Source organism: Apostichopus japonicus, chromosome 13, assembly GCF_037975245.1.
Source record: "Apostichopus japonicus isolate 1M-3 chromosome 13, ASM3797524v1, whole genome shotgun sequence".
Taxonomy (NCBI): domain Eukaryota; kingdom Metazoa; phylum Echinodermata; class Holothuroidea; order Aspidochirotida; family Stichopodidae; genus Apostichopus; species Apostichopus japonicus.
Window position 1 is genome coordinate 17600443 of NC_092573.1, and position 19046 is coordinate 17619488.

The 19046-nt window shown below is 37.6% G+C and overlaps 1 protein-coding gene and 1 long non-coding RNA gene across 3 annotated transcripts in view; both read right to left on the reverse strand.

Moving 5' to 3' along the window:
* The window catches only part of LOC139978846 (ras-like protein family member 12), a 56745-nt gene that overhangs the window by 15978 nt on the left and 21721 nt on the right, over positions 1 to 19046 (reverse strand). For both annotated transcript variants that reach the window (XM_071989376.1, XM_071989375.1), the window contains exon 3: positions 10994 to 11050. In XM_071989376.1, the coding sequence (XP_071845477.1) occupies positions 10994 to 11050 (57 nt within the window). The remainder of the gene's footprint in view (positions 1 to 10993; positions 11051 to 19046) is intronic.
* LOC139978847 (uncharacterized) lies at positions 756 to 4162 on the reverse strand. Its single transcript, XR_011797033.1, has 3 exons — positions 3766 to 4162; positions 2874 to 3035; positions 756 to 2471 (listed from the first exon to the last, which is right to left on the reverse strand). It is a non-coding gene; the product is annotated as an uncharacterized lncRNA (long non-coding RNA).

Genomic DNA, 19046 nt, shown 5'->3' on the forward strand with positions numbered 1-19046 from the left:
TGTTTGTTTTCATTTTCAAATGCTGAATGTAAAATATTGAACCTCTTCTTAACAACACCCAATGATTACATTGGCTTCAGTGTCAGGGCTATTAACATTCTACCTTAAATGTGAAGGGAAAACAAAGAGAAAGAAAAGGGTTTCACATCTTAGAGGCACTATGACATCACAGAAGAACAAAAACGAAGCCCCCTCCTCTCCCCCAACCCCCGACAAAGCTTTAAACCTAGGGTATCTCTCCAAACAGAGCAATACTTTATTAACTGTTGGATGGAGGTGTTCTACACAAAGTTCTCTGTCTGGTAAGCCAAATATGAGAGTTTGGTATGTGTCCCACTTAATGCTGTTGTTTGTGCTTTCGAATGCAAATTTATGAAACCTTCCGAGTATTCACCAAATAAAAGTTGACGAGCCAGTAACTAGTGTAACTGATTAGAATGTACAAGATTTCATAACCCATACACTTTTTCATGTTATTGTTTAATAGTGTTACACTGTAAAAACACTTGGGTCATTTTTTGACCCAAATTTGACCCAGCAACTTAGTGGAATCTCCACCAGCCCAGGTTTGGGTCAATTTGACCAAGGATCTGTGTCATTTGACATCTGACCTAAAACTGGGTTATTTTGACCCATACGCTACTTTGACCCATATGCTACTTTGACCCAGCTTTTGACCCAGTGGTTAGTGCAATCTCCACCAGCCCAGCAGATTGGGTCAAAAAAATTGACCACGTAAATGGGTCAAAGCTGAATTTACATTTGCAGTTGCAGGAAGGCTATAAAAGAAATGACATAAGACTTCGATTCCTAAAGATAAATTAATTTATTCAAATCACAAAGTGGTGTTACAATAAAGCATGCAACTTCTTCTATTTCACATATAATTATCGATATTCATTTTGTTTTATTCCAACTAGAACATCATAGTAACAGTAAAAATCAGAGTAATGTGATACCCATAAAACTAAACAAACAATGAACACAAGAACATAGGCTAAGCCTAATGTACCAACTGAGAATCATTGGAAACTAAGCAATGTTCATTAAAATCCTGACATACTTAACTAAAACAACTGATCATTTATTCATGTGCACAAATTTTAGTTCACTGAGGAATATGTTCTGTACTACTTGAAAGACTTTAATTGTTGATCTCACAGCTAGGTTTGCTGCAGTGTTTGTAATATTAAGTTAATCAAGACTGGAGCATGCACTCACTCTCTACTTGTATCCTTAGTCACTGTAGTAATTTGATTATTAGCTAGCATTTCTAATTGTTTTTAAAGAATATATATAAACAACATTCCATAGTTATCAATTGGATAAAATGTTAGGTATACAAAGAAGACATGTAGTACATCAATGGTGGCTGTAAGAAATCAAATATTTTGGAAAGCTCAATGTTTGGTGGGGGCTTTGTCAATGTCAAAAGTCAAAGACAATATCAAACATATTTTGCAGTGGGTTGGTGGGGCAAGACAAACCCTATGGCCAGCTGCCAATTAATAAAATCTTGCAAGCATATCCCAAAGGTGATAATTTCCTCAGTAGTTCTTGTACCAAAACAGCATTAGATTTGAATGAGGAAAAGCTGTTTATAACATACAGTACAAGAGTTATAATCACTCAAAAGTCATCAATAAATGGAAACACTGTGAATAAATATTTTTGCACCACCAATATGTTACAATATGTATAAAATTTTCAGTTGCTCAGGCAAAAAATGTACATCAGTCATGCTTTTGGCTAGTTGTGCATGTATGATGTATGGTTGGAACACTAGTTTTGCACCACTGTTTGTGAGGCAGTTCTGCTTCTTTAGTCCCTCTAAACTTAACAATAACAAATACCAAATGAAACCTTGTTCAAGGTAATATAACATGCAGACATAAATAGAAAACAACTTTGTCACATTATGTAAATTAAAAACCTCATGTAATCATCCCATCATGTTAATGACCATGAACTAAGTGTTAACCTAATGTTGCACTGCCCAAGGTTTACAGGAGATATGTTCATATCCCTTATATGTGTTTTGAGAAAATTATACGATAAAAGGTTACAATGTATAAAAAAAAAACAAATAAATCATATTAAACACTACTTTTGACAAAGTTGTTTACATACCTTTCTTTCTCCTACTGACTACTTAAAAAAGCACGTAGGCTTCTTACTGAAGGGGATGTCGAAACCTTTCCCTTCCCTTCACTAAGCTTAAAGAGGAATTTGTGTATAAATTCCCAGGTTGTTTGACACTGGCAGGGGTAGGATATGTCAAACAAGTACAATGATTTGAAACAAATTTCAAAAGCTGCAATCAAATCTGTTGCTGGCAGAGCAACCCCTTCGATGATCACAAATGACTGAGTCGGATACCTTCTATCACCAAATGCAAGGACGAATGGCTGCTTTCGAGTTCTATCTTGCTTAAGCTCATCTTCCATGAATTGAGAAAGATTGGTCCCAACCTTTGGAAGAAAGAAAATAAATTGCTGCTTTCAATGCACACTTAATTCTGTTGTCACTAATTTAAATAATTAGCAAATCTTTTCACTTGAATCATTACCATAGCAGATTTAAGATTCTGTTGACCTCAAATGACCTTGGACCTCCATGAAAATATAGAGGGATCATCTACTCACAAAGGGCTACCTACATACTAAGTTTAAGGTTCAAGCAACTTAACTTGGCACCTGACTGTTATAAGTGAAAAATCATCATGACATTTTATGCGATTTAATTACATACCAGTAGGAATGACTGAGGATGTAGGAATATCAGTTACTTAGCCTACACAGTTAAAAAAAATTGACCCTTATCCCTTACTGAGTATATTGTATGTAGACTGTTCAAGATAATGGTATTAGTACCTTTTGGATCTGTTTTTATGTTGCACTTTACAGGTGTAGGCTTCTTTACTTCTTTCGGTGTTGCTTCTTGTTTCTTAAAGGCATGGGATCGTTTTCGGGCAATCTTTCCTCAAGATAGTCTGTAGCAGGATGTTTCCAATGGGCTTTTGTGTACCCTGCTACCTATAGTCCACAGATAAAAATAGGGCATATATAGTTAACTTCAATTGTTCAATTACACCGACTATAGTCTTGGCAAAGACTGTTTGTTGGAGTATATCATATTTTACTGCAGTGGCATAACCAGTAGGGGAAAAGCCCCCAATTGGTCACCCCCATCCGCCCCAAATTGACATACAAGTAAATTAGTAAGATAGAAATGATGAACCATTTTACATCTTGTCCACCCCTTAAATACAAGAATTTTATCCCTCCCCTTACACCCCTTCCCCATATCTTGTCCCCCTCCCATTGCACAGACTCCTTGCTACCCTTCAGCTCTCCCCCACCCCACCCCCACTAAAAAGTCTGATTATGCTACTGTTTTACTACATTTAATAGCACACTGTTAACTCTCTGTTCAGCAAGATAGCTATTAACAAGTAACATTATACTAGTCTTAGCCTCTAACGTTGTATTTAGTTAAACTTACGTAGTGAGGTTAGGCCTATGCTTTATCAAAGACCAAACGTTAGGTCTAACATTACAGCTATCTATGTATCACTATCAGTATCACTGTATCAGGGTAATTATGGCCTTGTCTGAACCACGGCGCCCGCAGCACTAATAACATGTTACTTAGGCCTAGCCTATCATCATATCTACAATGGCATACTATAATATAGTATTTAACCAATAAACGTTGCGAGCACCTGTGGCCTGAACTAGTCAGCATACTTTGGCGTATATTTACCTTTGAATATTGGTATTTACATTGGCAAACCCCAGTCATCAAGGGTGGAACTAACAAACGTGTCCATTTTCAGAGCCCATCAAAGTTTTTGATTCAACTTAGACTGCCTTCTTGGTCCTGAATTTACGTATGGTTTGTAGATTTGTGTGACGGTGTTCAGCTGTCGTCTACGAAAGGCGTCATGCAAAAACGCTGATAGTGGTCACATGACATAACTTATCCAATGAGAAAAGTCTTTGAGAGTGACCCAGTGCAAAAAGTCAAACTTTCATCGAGCTATTTCACAATTTCAAACAATCTTGCGTAATAACTCAACCAATACGACCCATTTCTGGGTAAAGTATGGCTGACTCAGCAGATGGGTCACACAAAATGACCCAGGTGTTTTTACAGTGTATAATCGCGTGTAAAACGCAGATAGGATAATAATATAAAAAAAAAAATGGGGAGGGGGGAGAGAAGAATGATTCTTTACGGAAATAACCAAACAGCAAAACTGCAGGGTGGTTTCGATGATGCTACATGAATACCCTTATATGAATGGTACACACTAGGCTGTGGCGTATAGCCAGGATGAACAACATACTTCAATCCAATATACAGCAAAGAGCATTGAGATATCACAAACAATATTCACATTGGCAGCTGATGACCGGGATGGAAGCTTTTATTGTATTCAGCATACAGATTGATCTTTACCACAGACAACAGGCTTCTTCTCAGGCCTCGACAATATATTTAAAGGTACTCGCTAGTTGGCGACTGTGACTAAAATTCTACTCCCCAAAACGCAAAATTCAGTCGCCACTATGATTGCTGTTCAAGTCTCCATAGCACAGATCTACAATATCAATACTTTCTGTGAACAAAGCTTAGGCACTTAGCTTAGGCTTAGGCAGATACATGGTGCTACGTACTTGCACAATGGAAAATTATGTTTCTGCATGTGCAGTATGAAATTTAAACTTTTCCACCAAAAGTAAGTGATGAACAAAGTAAAACATGTCGCAGAATCATAAATAAGCAGCTAGGCCTACTGCAGTGGCTCCTCTAAAGTACTAGGCATATACTATACAGTAGCTAGGTGCGCGCGAGACCTAGGCATATACAGTACCTCACTGCTACTTTGAACCGCTACTCGCTCAGCGCGACTTCGTATATTTTCTCAATTATTTATCTAGTCTTTTAGACTTTTAGCTGCAGATTGGTGCGCGAAACAATATCGCTTTTACTCCATTATATAGTAGTATACTGCCTAAATCAAAGCTATCTTTTACGCAATGAAAATCTAAGATTGAAGGAGCATCTAACTTCCACTCGAACCCGGTGTTGAGTGAAAGTCTTTGCAAAATGTCCTATGCAGCAATAACAGCAATTTGTCTCAAACTCCTTAAATTATTGTATATTTTGCGAATTATGACTGATGGCATGTAGGAAACTGCCTTAATAAATAATTTAGGAAACGTTTGGCCACCTTAAGTGTATTGGTGATTTGGTTTTTTGACACGAAACATTTTCCCTTCACTTTACTGTGTTAACGAACCCAATTTTATCCTACCGTTGTTGGCCTAGACTACATAAAATTGCCCATAAGCCTAACCAGGTCTGTTCGAGTTGTCCCATAAACGCGACGAAAGTAGAACGTTACTTTTAAGGCCTAACTATGCTGAAACTAGTCGAAAAGACTGCACAACTTGAGATCAACAGCCGATCCAGAAACAGCTCGTGAACTCACTGCCAAACTAAGACCATTTAACACAATACATTCGCATTGAGAGTAGTCATTGATAAAAATCTAACTAGGCGACAGTTAATTCTCGTAAACGACGCCTGGTCATTTCCCAACGTACCTACATCCAAACCTGAAGTTTTTATTTGGAACTGAAACAATCTCGACAATTGCAAAATACCACGGAAACTTCAACAACGGAATCAAGATACAATACCCTGATTCATAACGATATCGTTCATTCCAATAGCAACGTTGTATGTACACTTTTGTGCATAGGCGCTAGGCATGTATATGTAACGACGGATTCAATCAGCGACACAGTTAAGCCAACGGCCGTTAGTTCGTCTACTGAATTCAGATTCTACGGTTGCCCATAACGCACATGTAATCTAACAAGCTGGACGGTGGGAGATACGGTAGATTATGAACAAGGTTTCCACAATTTGATCTCTGGTGACTCCACAATAGCAAAAGGTTTATTGTACTTAACTTACTAAATATGAGATTGGTCCAAGCTTCCCTTTTTGAGATATCGTGTTTACAAACAAGCCGTCACACACTCTCATCCGCCTGCATTGCATGACTACATATAGGTTACGATTATCATCGAAACCAAAAATTTGACTATGGTGCAGGTGATCTTCATTTTTGTGTGGTTATTAATAATTCTATCATCGTTTTTTTTTTCTTGGTTATAAAAATCATCCAGAATACTGATGTAAGCTGATAATCTAGCAAAAGCAAATTGACATCTTTGGCAAAATAAACGCAAAAATTAAAGAATTTCTCACCACGTTCCCCTTTGCCTTTATACGCTATGATTTGAAACTCGGACCATAATTTTATGTAAAAGGATCGCATTTAATGTAAACAAGAAAATAAACATTACAAGAAATATATAGACTCCCTGGCGTATAGATTGGTATTAAATTATGAAGATATTCCCGAATGGCTTTATAGATATATCATGCTTCTTTATCACTAAATTTAAGCTTACGGAAACTTTTTGGACCCAAACTTCCTATGGTTGAAATAAGTTTGGGTTCTTTTTCATGCGCCGTTTTTCTCTCTTTGTATATACCGTACAAAAAATAACGGTAATTTGTGTCTTTCATAATATACACGGCACTGAAATGTCATTAGGCCAATATGTGATGTCCAAAATATAGTCAACTATGGTTAAAATTTAACTCTCCACTTTATGAGCATTTTCCTCAGAGAAAAATTATACCAGCCTATATTACTTTACGCCCTTCACAACAGTCGGGAAATAATTTAGACGGGTAAAATATCTAGAACAAAGTATAAGATAAGACGTTTTCTAAAGGTTTTTCAACCTGCCAAAATTTGAGGCAATAGACCACTGTTGACCTTTAAATGGCAGGATTTCTTGAATTGCACTATTGAGATATTTCATCGCACTGAGGTCTACACTGTAGTTGTTACCGTATGTAACCGTGTACAACCAAGGACGAATCATTTTACAAAACCCCAAGAGCAGTGTCGTAGCCACCCAGGGGTGGGGATCGAGGGGGGTTATGGACACGCCTTAAAATTGTCATAAAGTGTTTATTAATAGGCCATGTCTGTCCCTAGAAAGGCATTGTCCCCTCCCTTTACAAAGCAGAAGTCTAGCTACCCCCCTGCACAAGAGTTGAATAACAATGACGCATATATGACAGAACGCTGAGATGACACAGAATTAGTAAGGTTATAAGTAAGTTAGTGGAATACTCCTGCTATAATAATAACACGGCAGCAAAAAAAAGTATACCTTTGATATATAGAGAAGGTGTAACCAGCAATTTAAGTTCTGCATCTGGTCTTAACTTTGACCTCGTTCTCACGCAGCTGAATTTCTCTTATAATACAGCATAGTAACATATAACAACATAACATATAACCACAGACAATTAAGAAAGACTATAAAGAATTGCAATGCATGCATTTGAAGTTTGTCGCTCTTAAGTTATATGTAACGTCTCAAATTAAAAATAATAAAGTGTACGGACGTTATGATTTATAACAAACGTTCGTGTCTGGTCTAATATCAAAGCCACGTGGTCTATAGGTTCAAGTAAATAACTTTTGTCTGATGATTTACAGGGCTGAAATGCCTCTTCAATATCAACTACATCAAACACTAAACACTATAGATCTGATGATTTTCTGATGGTATTGAATGCATGGTTTTTGCAAATAATTACATGTAGAATATGTCACGTGTAAAAGCTGAACACCCATGTCCACTTTTTGATAAAGAGCGAATTTTAATTATTATGAGAGATCCCACATTCCATGTATTTTCCAATAAAATGTGTCCACTGTGAAGTCATTATTTCTATGATAGCTCCTGCTCAATTCAACAACACAGACTGCCGCCGGAGTGAACAAAAAGATACAGAGACGGGACACGGAACCTGAGCCTAACTTTATATTGTTCCCTTACAACTGTGATGAATTACTATCTTGATAAATCGAACCAAAAAGAATCGCGTAAATGAGTGCGTTATGTTGACCTATATTACTCGTACGGTTGCCACGAAGCGTAACTTAGATGTACAGACTACTTTGTGAATTTGTCGGTTGCAATACGATGAAGAGCTTTTGTTGCCCAGCTTACAGAATTGTGAAAATGTAGCTTCTCTTAACAAGAGGTTTGACTAAATTCTTTGTTTATAGTTTACGTAAACAATTCCTAGATACCAACATTTGTTTCTTTCTATAGCATCGCCTGTTATTAGCGCTCACGACTGCAAGGTTTAGGTAGATGAGACAGCCACACGATATAAGACCTACGCAATTAACAAAATAGTACCTTGACAACAACTACTAAACAAAGTTACCGGATCTATCTCCCTTTCTGTTGTTTCTCCTGTTAGATAGTGAGAATTCTTCTCTAATATCCATTACTCTAATTTTGCTTTTCGTCCCTTGAATTATGATCCCCAATTAGCTTGACAGAATGAAGGATTAAGGTAATCGAAGCGCAGCGTGTAGAGTGGCTTCGCACAACTGGTAAGTAAACATGCCATTGTACACAAGCTAAAATGGCGTACCGACAAATTTAGGTAACATTTTGTTTACAATTGTGATGTACTGTACGCCTATATGAATATTACGGCGCTTTAAGCAGATAGGATCTTAGTTTTAAAGAATGCAAAAGTTATGTACGTACGGATAAAGCCAGATGTGAGAGTTGGAAAAGTCTAACTAATTCTCAGCTGAAAGACTAAAATGTTCGTTTAATATCAATTAAGTATACACACTGGAAAGTACTTTTTCTTGTTTGGTATAGTCCTATCTGAATTGAAATATATAGGGCTAAAAGAATGCTCAAATAGGATGTTAAGTACGTAGGCATATAGGTTAAGCCAGTTGTTCAAGTTGCAAAAGTTGGAACTCATTTTCAGGAAAGACGATATTCGTTCAAAGTAGTTTTAGTAAACTAATGGTAAAGTGATTGTTTGGAACAGTGTCCAAAATAACCCAACATGAACTTTGCTTCTATTGTTACAAGTTGGCTTAAGGTTAAGGTGATTCGTATGTTTTTGAATGGTAGGCAGTTCGCCTGATAATAGTTTACGATAGATCCAACTCCGAGTGACATCGGATAAGCTACTCATACTCGGATAAGCTACTCATACTCATACGATAAAAACAAAACATATCCCTTTAAGGTGAAGTTGTTTAAAGAAAGGATTGTTCCCGACAGAATATAGTACATTGATAACGAACGGGTGACAACATCCATTTGCGTGTGGTATGGATCAATGGGACCAGGCTCCGTACATTCCTGTACCAAGATAAGGAAACTTGCACGGTAGCACATAATATCGAACGGCACAATTTCGTTTTTCGGAAAACAAAAAATCAAGACGGATGCTATGAACGTTCATAAGTAAGGCAGCCATTTACGTTTAATCTCTAATTATGCATATTTTCACTTGTTTTCTATAATGAGCCATAGTTCTGATGAGAATTGTTTATACCAACATGCGCACCATATATGCCATCTGCAGTCCATGAACAAACACATTCTGAACTTAAGAGACTGCGAAGTCTGGTGACTTTTCTTTAACATACAAACACTATAAGAACCTTTACTGCCCCTCTATCCTATTAAGTCCACCCCCCCCCCCCCCTCCCGCCCACCTTCCATCATCGAAGAACCAGAATGCTGAAAAATACATTCTCTGCATGGGGACACAAGTTTACACAGCCCAGATCAAATACAATCGTATATTTCCATTATGAGGCCTATGGCAAGCAAAACACGCTTTACCTGAATAATCTGTTTATATTGCATTTGGCATGCAACACACGTCCATTACTTTTGACTGGCAACATAAACAACACACACTGAGTTCAGTGTGCGTAATACAGTGGACAGCCCTACAAGCATTGACGTTGTACCATCTCAAAAATGTCTTACATTGGCCATACATAATGTGCCCTTTGCGAGTAAACAAGCTTTATATTTACAACTGTTGAAGACCACGGACGTCATGTGTTTTTTATCTTCTTATAAATGTTACAAATGTAGATCTTCCCTACGATAATGAGCCCAGTTAAACTATAAGTGTCCAAGCCTTAGTGACGTAAATACGAGAACAATTTGATAAGTGGTAACATAGTGAACTCGATGCCTAACATAACATCTTACACAATAAATCCAGTTTTGTTTGCAATATATTTTGTGCTCCCGGTATAGGCTACAGTAGTGTACACGTATCCTATATATGCCAAGCCGGTAGGTAGTATAGTCTACTACTTTACAAGTACTACTCAGGCAGCTGTGATGTTATCGAAAAGAAACCTTTCAAATTGGCAGGTCACTTTATGATGAAATACACAAAGGAGGAAGTTAGTTTAGTTCCGATAAACACAAACAAGAAGTATGTCTAACAGTAATTTAACTATTCCCTTCGTTTCGAAGGGCGTAATTTATGGAGCACGATAGACGATTTACGTCGGCCTGTCTTTGCAAAGAGGCTCTGGAACCCGGCAATCTCCAAAAACGATCGGCTTTGCTCATTCGACTAAAACGCTTTAGCGTCCGAGTTCGTTATCAATTACAGACGCTTAGTTGATCACATGAGAGAAGCTGATCGTACGAGCTTTCTCGCACGCAAGGCCGAAAGAAATAGAAGACAAAGAAATTAATTTCGTAAATTCATGCAAACGGTAAAATGCCACTTTTCTCTTTTGATAAAAAGGGCTACTTCACCCGTACATCTCTATAGTATAATTGACAAGTGGGTTGTTAAACTTTTGTTTAAAATACCACTCTGTGTCGACGGGAAGATATCAAGTTAACTGTAGACTACGCATGAAAAAACCCTCAAAGTGCCGAGGAATTTCCTCAGCGTTGCTGTTTTTCTTAAAATTATTCTGTTTTTAGACATGCATCAATGGAACTCGTTCTAAATAAAAAAAACATTATAACAACAATGGCTCTGAGAAAGAAGACAAAAAAAAGTATAAGGAACTCACCTAACGTTGGATCGTACTCGTTGATAAATCTTCTGGTGATGAATTTTACAGTAAGTGCTGTGATGAATACGAAGGAAATTAGAAAAACCGTTGTTACTCAGAAAATGTTTAAACGTATGCGAATCAGGTCACATAATTTTACAAGCATCTATTGTATTGTAGCAATTGGCATAGAATGTCAATCAGGTCAATTTCATTTGGGTCAAAACCATGATCACTCTTAAAAAACAGTTACGGCGAATCCTCTTTCATATTATATGCTTGTATACGTTTTACATGGATAAAATTAAAGCAGCATGATAAATATAATACGTTTCAGCAACCTCAGCTTTAATTAATTACGGTACTTTTACAAAATATTCGTTATAGTACAGTAGTTGTATATTTAAATGGATGCAAAAGAGGTCATTCGAAAACTCAACCAAATGCCGAGAGGGGTAAAGCATCGTCAGCTATAAACTATGACGAGAAAAAAACTTGATTAAATTCACCCATCAATTTGTACTAAAGTTAAATAAATTAAATATAACACTTTCCGTGCAAAGAAATAAAATAGAATGATTCCTTTAAGAGTCTCAAATTAGATAATAAAACCCTCCCATCGATGACTATATGTTAAATTTAACCATTATCAGGTTAACTCTGGCAGCCTTCTTCCTATCGGATAGCCAAAGTTTCAACAATGTTTGCAGTGTACATATTAACTACTCCAGTGAAAACGCGCTATAATTCAACAATGATCGGAACTTTAATCAAATCTAATTTGTATTTTATAAAATGGAAATGCTAAGCCTTACATTAAGGATTTCGGTTTTGGAGAATGGCCTTTAAATATAGAACCAAGCAAATATATAGACAATGGTTACAACTGTGTAAATCTAACGTAGAGGGAACGTCAGCATGTGTCATCAGGTGGAAAAGGATACATGGTTAAGATGGTCACATTTCAAAACACGTTGACACTCTCACCATTGAGCCATTCGTGTTAATAGTTCGATGCTCTCACTCACAGTATTCGAAACATGGTTTTAGGTTTATGTTGACGATTTAGGTGGGGTGAGTGTGTGTATGTAGTGGGGGGGGGGGGGGTGATAAGCTTACAACGAATCTAAATTAGCTTACTGAAAAGTCAAATATGAAAGTTGTATATGAAACTAATTATATATAAGTAAATGAATATTGGAAAACTGACTGGGAAATATTAGACAATGGAAAAATGACCATATTAACCAATTCTTTGCTCTTTCCATTTATGAAAGTTTATCTGACACACTTCTACAACATTTCAAAATGATCAGATAAAGTTTGGTCTTAATTAAGATTCTTCCATAGCAACTTCGCTTTGAAGAATTATGACAAAATAGTCGGAAAGCCTTGCTTTGCTAAAATCAGAGTAAGAAATGAGGCTTCATAGCCGTGTAATCGATAACTTTATCTTCGTAATTTAATATTTTTTTTTCTTGGCACAAATTTCAAAAGAAGCCTTGTATTAAATCACTTCGTTAATTCAACACACAAAACACTGGTCCTCCCAAGCTACCGTCGCTGACTAAAATCCCCTATAGCCCATATACTTTTATATGTAGCAATATAGTAAAAGTGATTTCATTCGTTGGCGTTTAGGAACAAGTTGCGAACGGAGATTATAACCTCGTCATAATCAAAAGTGAACACAATTAATTGTCTTGTTATTCTACTAACCATTGAAAATTCTAAAAGAGGAGAGGGAATGGGATTTCCCTTGCTAATTCGCTTAATATTACTCTATGAATCTGGGAGTTGCCACTCAATCATGGCAGCTGCCTCATGCATATTCATCATCGCTTGAATCGACATATGCAGTGGATTCATGCAAAATTCGTTTGAGTTTGTAAATGGAATTTTTAGAATGTGTTCTACTTACAATAGGAGAGCACCAGTTATTAGATACCTGTACAGTTTCGATCAAGGTTTCCTCGACGGAAGTTCAGGAATTTGGAATTTTGAAAATGCAGTTTAAACGGTTTACTGCTAGAAGGAGATAGGGATCGAGTCCGCTGTAGTTCTCTTGTATCAATTAAGCGTGGCACAGGTGAGATAGATGGCAGATTAAAGCAAAAGGAATCCCATGGGGGTGAATGCGTTATTTAAATCCAAGCCTTAGGGTTTCAGGTAAAGATCTAACATGTCACACCGAAAAATTTTCAATACGGTCTCGCCCGGAAGACGATCACATTTCGAACATGAGTTTATTTATTTCTGGATTCTTCGTATTACATTACGTTCGTGTACAACATGAGTTACTGTTACTTCGTCAGCTGAATGGTCGCAATATTGTGAAAGCAATGATACCAATAATTCTACGGAGGTGGGTGGGTATGGGTATGTGGTGGGTGTGTCTCATATCTTTCTTCGGGAGGGGAGGGAGGGGAGATGAAAATCCCAACAGAAATGGATATTATTGACAATTTGACACACATGTGCTGCTTATTGTAGCCTACATAAGCCAAGCTTAGAGTGTTTTTGGGGGTACCTATGAGGAGTCGACAATGGAAGAACGCTTCCTAAAGATAGGGAGCATACTGGTGGGCTTTAAATACCAAATCTAAAGTTTACTCATCATACTTTTCAATTTTACTACTTACAGGTATATTGACCTCGACCTGACAAAACATAAAGATGGGGTCTTTAACTCACTAGGATTAAGTACAAGTTAATGTCACAATTAAAAACCAAGGCATCACATGCATACACATACTGTACACACGCACACCCGCGCACACACATACACCAAGACACCCGGCAAAGACTGTCGATGAGGAACCAAAATGATTAATAGCGAAGATAGATTTACTAAGCGATGTGTTTCGTAGTAATGAACGAACGATTCTTAATTAATATCTTCCCAGTGTAATTCCGGTATGTCATTAAATGACCAAGTGACGTCATACACTGGCCTACGCACGCCAAACCGGTGCTTCACGTTGTTCGTAAAATATGGACCAAGCGTGGGTGGGTGGTGTGGGTGGAGTGGGTGGAGTGGGTGGAGAGGGGATGTGGCAAGACCCCTACGGGAATCTTACACAAATCGCTCTTTTGAAAGTAAAGTTACAAACTAACCTGATATTTATCCAGGGACAGATAAGAAGATAGATTAACATTTGTGATGCACTGTCGGTAGGAATGAATATGCATTATTGCATAATGAAAAGATGAACTTCCCGAAAGTACACAATCTTGTCAGTTATGACTTATTTACATGTGTATACAGAATGAAGAATGACTTAAACACTCCATTCATGACCATTGTTAATGTTAAGAGAAACATTTAGCGATTATTCGTTTAAAGGTCTAGGTTATCCACCCCTCCCCCCCCCCCCCCTTGACGATATAGAGGATAGAATGTCCTATAGCATATATACCTTTATATGTTCAATATATTTAATATTTTTTTTATTCCCAACACGTGACGACAAGAGGTGAGCAGGTCAGGTGCTGGTTTCATTGTTGAATTGTAGACTAAATATTTATGTTTCATTCAGGTTGTAAATCAATCTCATAGGAATCAATGTTTACCAGAAACTTTATTAATAAACCACTACTGTACATCTGGATTATTTAGAATATTTAGAATGTGCTACAATGGTCACTGCTTTTTCTATATGTCACCATAGATTGGGTTGAATGTTCACATAACCATAACATATTTCTACTATTAAACTTGACTTTTGAGAAGGATCATGTTATATCCGGTGATTACAAGGAATGACTGAATTGAGAAATTACAATAATTGATTTGGTTTATATTGTAAATATAAGTCTTTATTTAGAAACTAATCCTATCTAGGATTGGAAGGCCATCCATAATCAATTTTGAAAGTTACATACAATGCACATTGCCTCAGTGTACACGAAAAGCACTGTATAACTGCAGTTATATCTGTACATATGAAGCCAATGATCGTAGCTAAATCCAATGAATATATAAATCTTATACTTTCCTCTTAATCTTAATCACGTCAAGAAATCAACCAATGGAAAATTAGAAACTTTTGGAGAAAATACATATCTGGTTTTGGTAACCTAGCAACAGGTATACAAACATATGCAGTTATAAAGTACTACACGACTAGCTAAGCTTAGTACAGAAAAACAAATAATGTAACGTGGTAGGCTACCATTATGGTTCACGTGATATAGGCTACTGTACACTATATGGAAATGACACGTTTTGTTAAATGATATTTGTCACTCGAGCGTACGATACACAACATGCGCATTATGAATGAAATTTTTAAATCGAGAAGGAAGTTCGGGTAACTGAATCAATTTCCACCTATAATTAAATTTCTTGCATCAAGAATGTTTCGAATTACTTATAACAGAGATGCGAAGGTTATTATTAGACTCCACGTCGCCATTGATTTTCCGCTATACAGTAAAGACGTTTGGGAGGATTGTTGTAGAGAAAATTGCTCATTATGACAGATCTCTTTACAATGTCAAAAAAAAAATTGTATGAGATACACATGAACAGTGCGGTCCTCTCCATTCGATCGGATGGCTTCAATCTGGTATTAAAGGATCAACAGACTGGGTTCAGGACTGATAAAATTATATACAGGTTATTGGGAGGGAATGGGACAAAGGGGGAAGGGGAGGGGGAAAAGGGGAGGGGAGAAGGGAGTGGTAGAAAGGGGAGGGGGAAAGGGGAGGGGGAGAAAGGGGAGGGGAGAAAGAGGATGTGAGGGAATATGGGAAGAAAGAGGTGGAAGGGAAGGAGAGGACGGGAGAAAGGGGAATGGGAAGCGGGTAGAAAGTAGAATATGAATTTTATACTGAAATATTTGCTCTTTATCGATCTCCTTTACTCATTTCTAAAACCTAAATTGGGTGAGAACTGAACTTTTCGGTTTCGACTCATTTAAAACGACCTTCCTACGCTGAGAGCACGTCGTTGGTGTCGACGCCGTATCACTCCCAGAGTTTTCCCCTGAACCTCGTTGAGTACATACCTACTTGAATACAAGTCCGTGTGCGGAGATGGACGGAGATGGCAATGTTTGGGGTTCTACGGCATGGAATTGAAGTGCTTGAAAACAGACTCGGTCATGTCATATTATAAGTGTTACAACGGACACATTAAAATGTCATCCGAATCCCGCCTCTGAAAATATGCTATAGCCTATTGCTGTTTGCACGAAATGTTTGTATAACTGGCATCGTATGCCTACATGGTATTCAAAATGAGTTTTACGTCGAACCTGTACTTCAAAGACACACAAAGAGTATTTCTATTCAAATATTAGGAGAATGATTTGGAGGAGAGGAAGGAGTGAGAGGGGAGGGGCGGCGGGAAAGAGGACGGAGAGAGTGTGAGCAAGGGAAGTGTTTAAGTGGTCCTAGAACTATACTCCTGTACTTTTGTTTTCGCAAGATGGCTAAAACCCTGCGTGACGCGGGGTGAGGGGTGTAAGTGTGTGTATGTGGGAGGGGTCAGTCTGACATTTGTGTATCGGGCCCAATGGCAAATCAAAGTTTGGAGGCATATACTTTCACAGTTCAGACAACTTTCAGGCTTCTTGTAATGTTTATAAATATCTTCAGCTAGACAGTAATTAAATCTCACAACTGATGGTTGTTATTAGGTACAGCAATTATCAGTAAATATGCTCTACAAAGTTCGCAACATGTAAGTTACCAATATTGCAAACTTTGGTCAATGGAACATCATATGGTACCTTGTATTTCATATGATCACACGAGCATGCACCCCTGCAGACCTGGTTTTTGGTGAGGTCCCTCGTTTGAAATTATAATTTCAAGACACGTCGAGAATTTAGATCAACTCTAGCTAGTAAATCAGTTTTGCGGCTTTTGGACTTTCAAGAGAGACGTTACACTTGAAGTGTGCCAATGTAATTAATGGTCATGTATACTACACACAGTTGTGTAACCCGATTTTTTCTTCGGGGGTTGAGAAGGGGGGGGGGGTGGACCAAAGAGTTCTAGCTGGAGGGCTGGTGTCGCGCGCGACCAGTTCGGTAATTTTAGTTACTTTTGCAATAGGCTCCTTTCAGAAACATTTGAAACCATGATAACGGTACTGTTATGAATGTTTCTTTCCCCAACAGTTCATTCATGAGTTCCATCAGCTAAATTGTTGTAGGGATAGTTCAGCTAATAATATGAACTTAACATAGAGAAAGTCAAGCGTGTAGCCAGGATTTCATCTTAGGGGAGGTTGGGCGGATTAAATTTATTGACATGTCAACGAAAATGCTTGACGCTATCTGCTTGGGGTCTATAGGGCCCGCAATAAAGCCCCTGTAAGCTATACGATATGGTGGATTTTAGAGGCTTCAGAGCTTTCCAATTTCTATCCAATCATTTAACCCATACCCCTGTGTATATATATATATATATATATATATATATATATATATATATATATATATATATATATATATATATATATATATATATATATATATATATATATATGGTTTTCGGTATAACCATCCATATACAAACATTTATACAGGTCTAAGTCCATAACGTTTACGGATTGAAGATTGTGCCTTAATTTATCTATTTCCACCGTGAGCGTTTAGGTTACGGGCTATAATTTATGAGTCGTGGTTTACAACCTATACAAGAAAGGTATAAATGATTCGCTCTTTTGCGTATTGTAACTTTTGACTTGAATATTTATACTTTCGTTGTATTTTATGGGAGTCGTAGCCTGCTCTTGATACAACAACAACGATGTCGTATGTCACATGACATAAAAGCCGGTTCAAGCTAAGAAAGATGTAACGCAGTTTAATTATAAAATGAAATTTCGTGCTCAATATGACACACCATAGTTGTATTGGAATAAAATGTTCGCTAAAGCAAGACACATGCGCGTTAACACGATGGTACCCAGCAGACTATCAGGCGCGACCCAAGAGTGGGTCGAGAAATTGTTTCAGTGGATGGAGGAATTTTCTCATGCGTCGGGATTTTCTCTACAGTTTACCTGGCTTGGTGACACCCATTGTCCAAGCTAGCTTTGATGCATTTTGTGCGTCGATTTTAATAGGTCGCGATGGCTCAGTCCCCATGTTAGTTCCTGAACCGTGGGCTTGAAAGTTGTCGGATCGCTGTTTTAAAGATTTACTTTGAAACAGGCTTTTAAATCGTTTAATTATAATACAATTTTGGTTGCAAAGAAACGTGGATATTACTTACAAACAACTCACCTACCTTCAGTTTGATGAGGTGAACTACAAATCACTCACAGGATAATTCAGTTATTTGAATGAAACTTACAGCGATCAAGCAATCCCAAAGTGTCAGTAATATTTGTCTCGAAAGGTTAGGTAAATTTGTGTCGAAATAGAATATATTTGGACAACTATAAGGGTTAAAATTCCGTAGACACAAATCTCTCCTATATAGACACGCTGTATAAAATGATTAGATCAGCGATTGTCCCAGAGCTGCCGATCAACTTGGGAACCAATAAATGTTATCAGTAGGTTACGCCATAGTGCAGTTGTCATGAAAATACAGGTAAGTGACATCGCAGCTGTAAGTTTGTTGATTTAACAAAATAGTCTTTTACTGAATTGAGCAGATTTCATTTGGGAATACAGGAAGGAGTATAAGTTTGTGGTAATGATTGGGGTCCTACTGTAAAGGATTGGGGTCGAATAGGGTGGAACATGAGGCAGATACTCTTATAGACCTATATCAGGGTGATGTGTATAGCATAGCAAACACCCAAGGAAAACATTATCTTGATGATGTGTATATTCAGTTCAGCTTAGTGTAATCTTGGTCACGGACCTCTGTTTTGGAGTGAGGGGAGGGGTAAGGGGTGGTTAAGCAGGCAGGAAGGAAGATTTTCTGCAAACCTACTTCAAAGCGACCTGTATAGCATGCACCTAGACGGTAGATGTCAATCAAGTTTCTCACGGAAAACAAAACATTAATCTTGATAATGTGTGATTAGTTAGTTTAATGTAATCTTGGTCACGAACCTCTGTTTCGGTGTGATTGGCGTGTAATTATTTCACCTTTTACC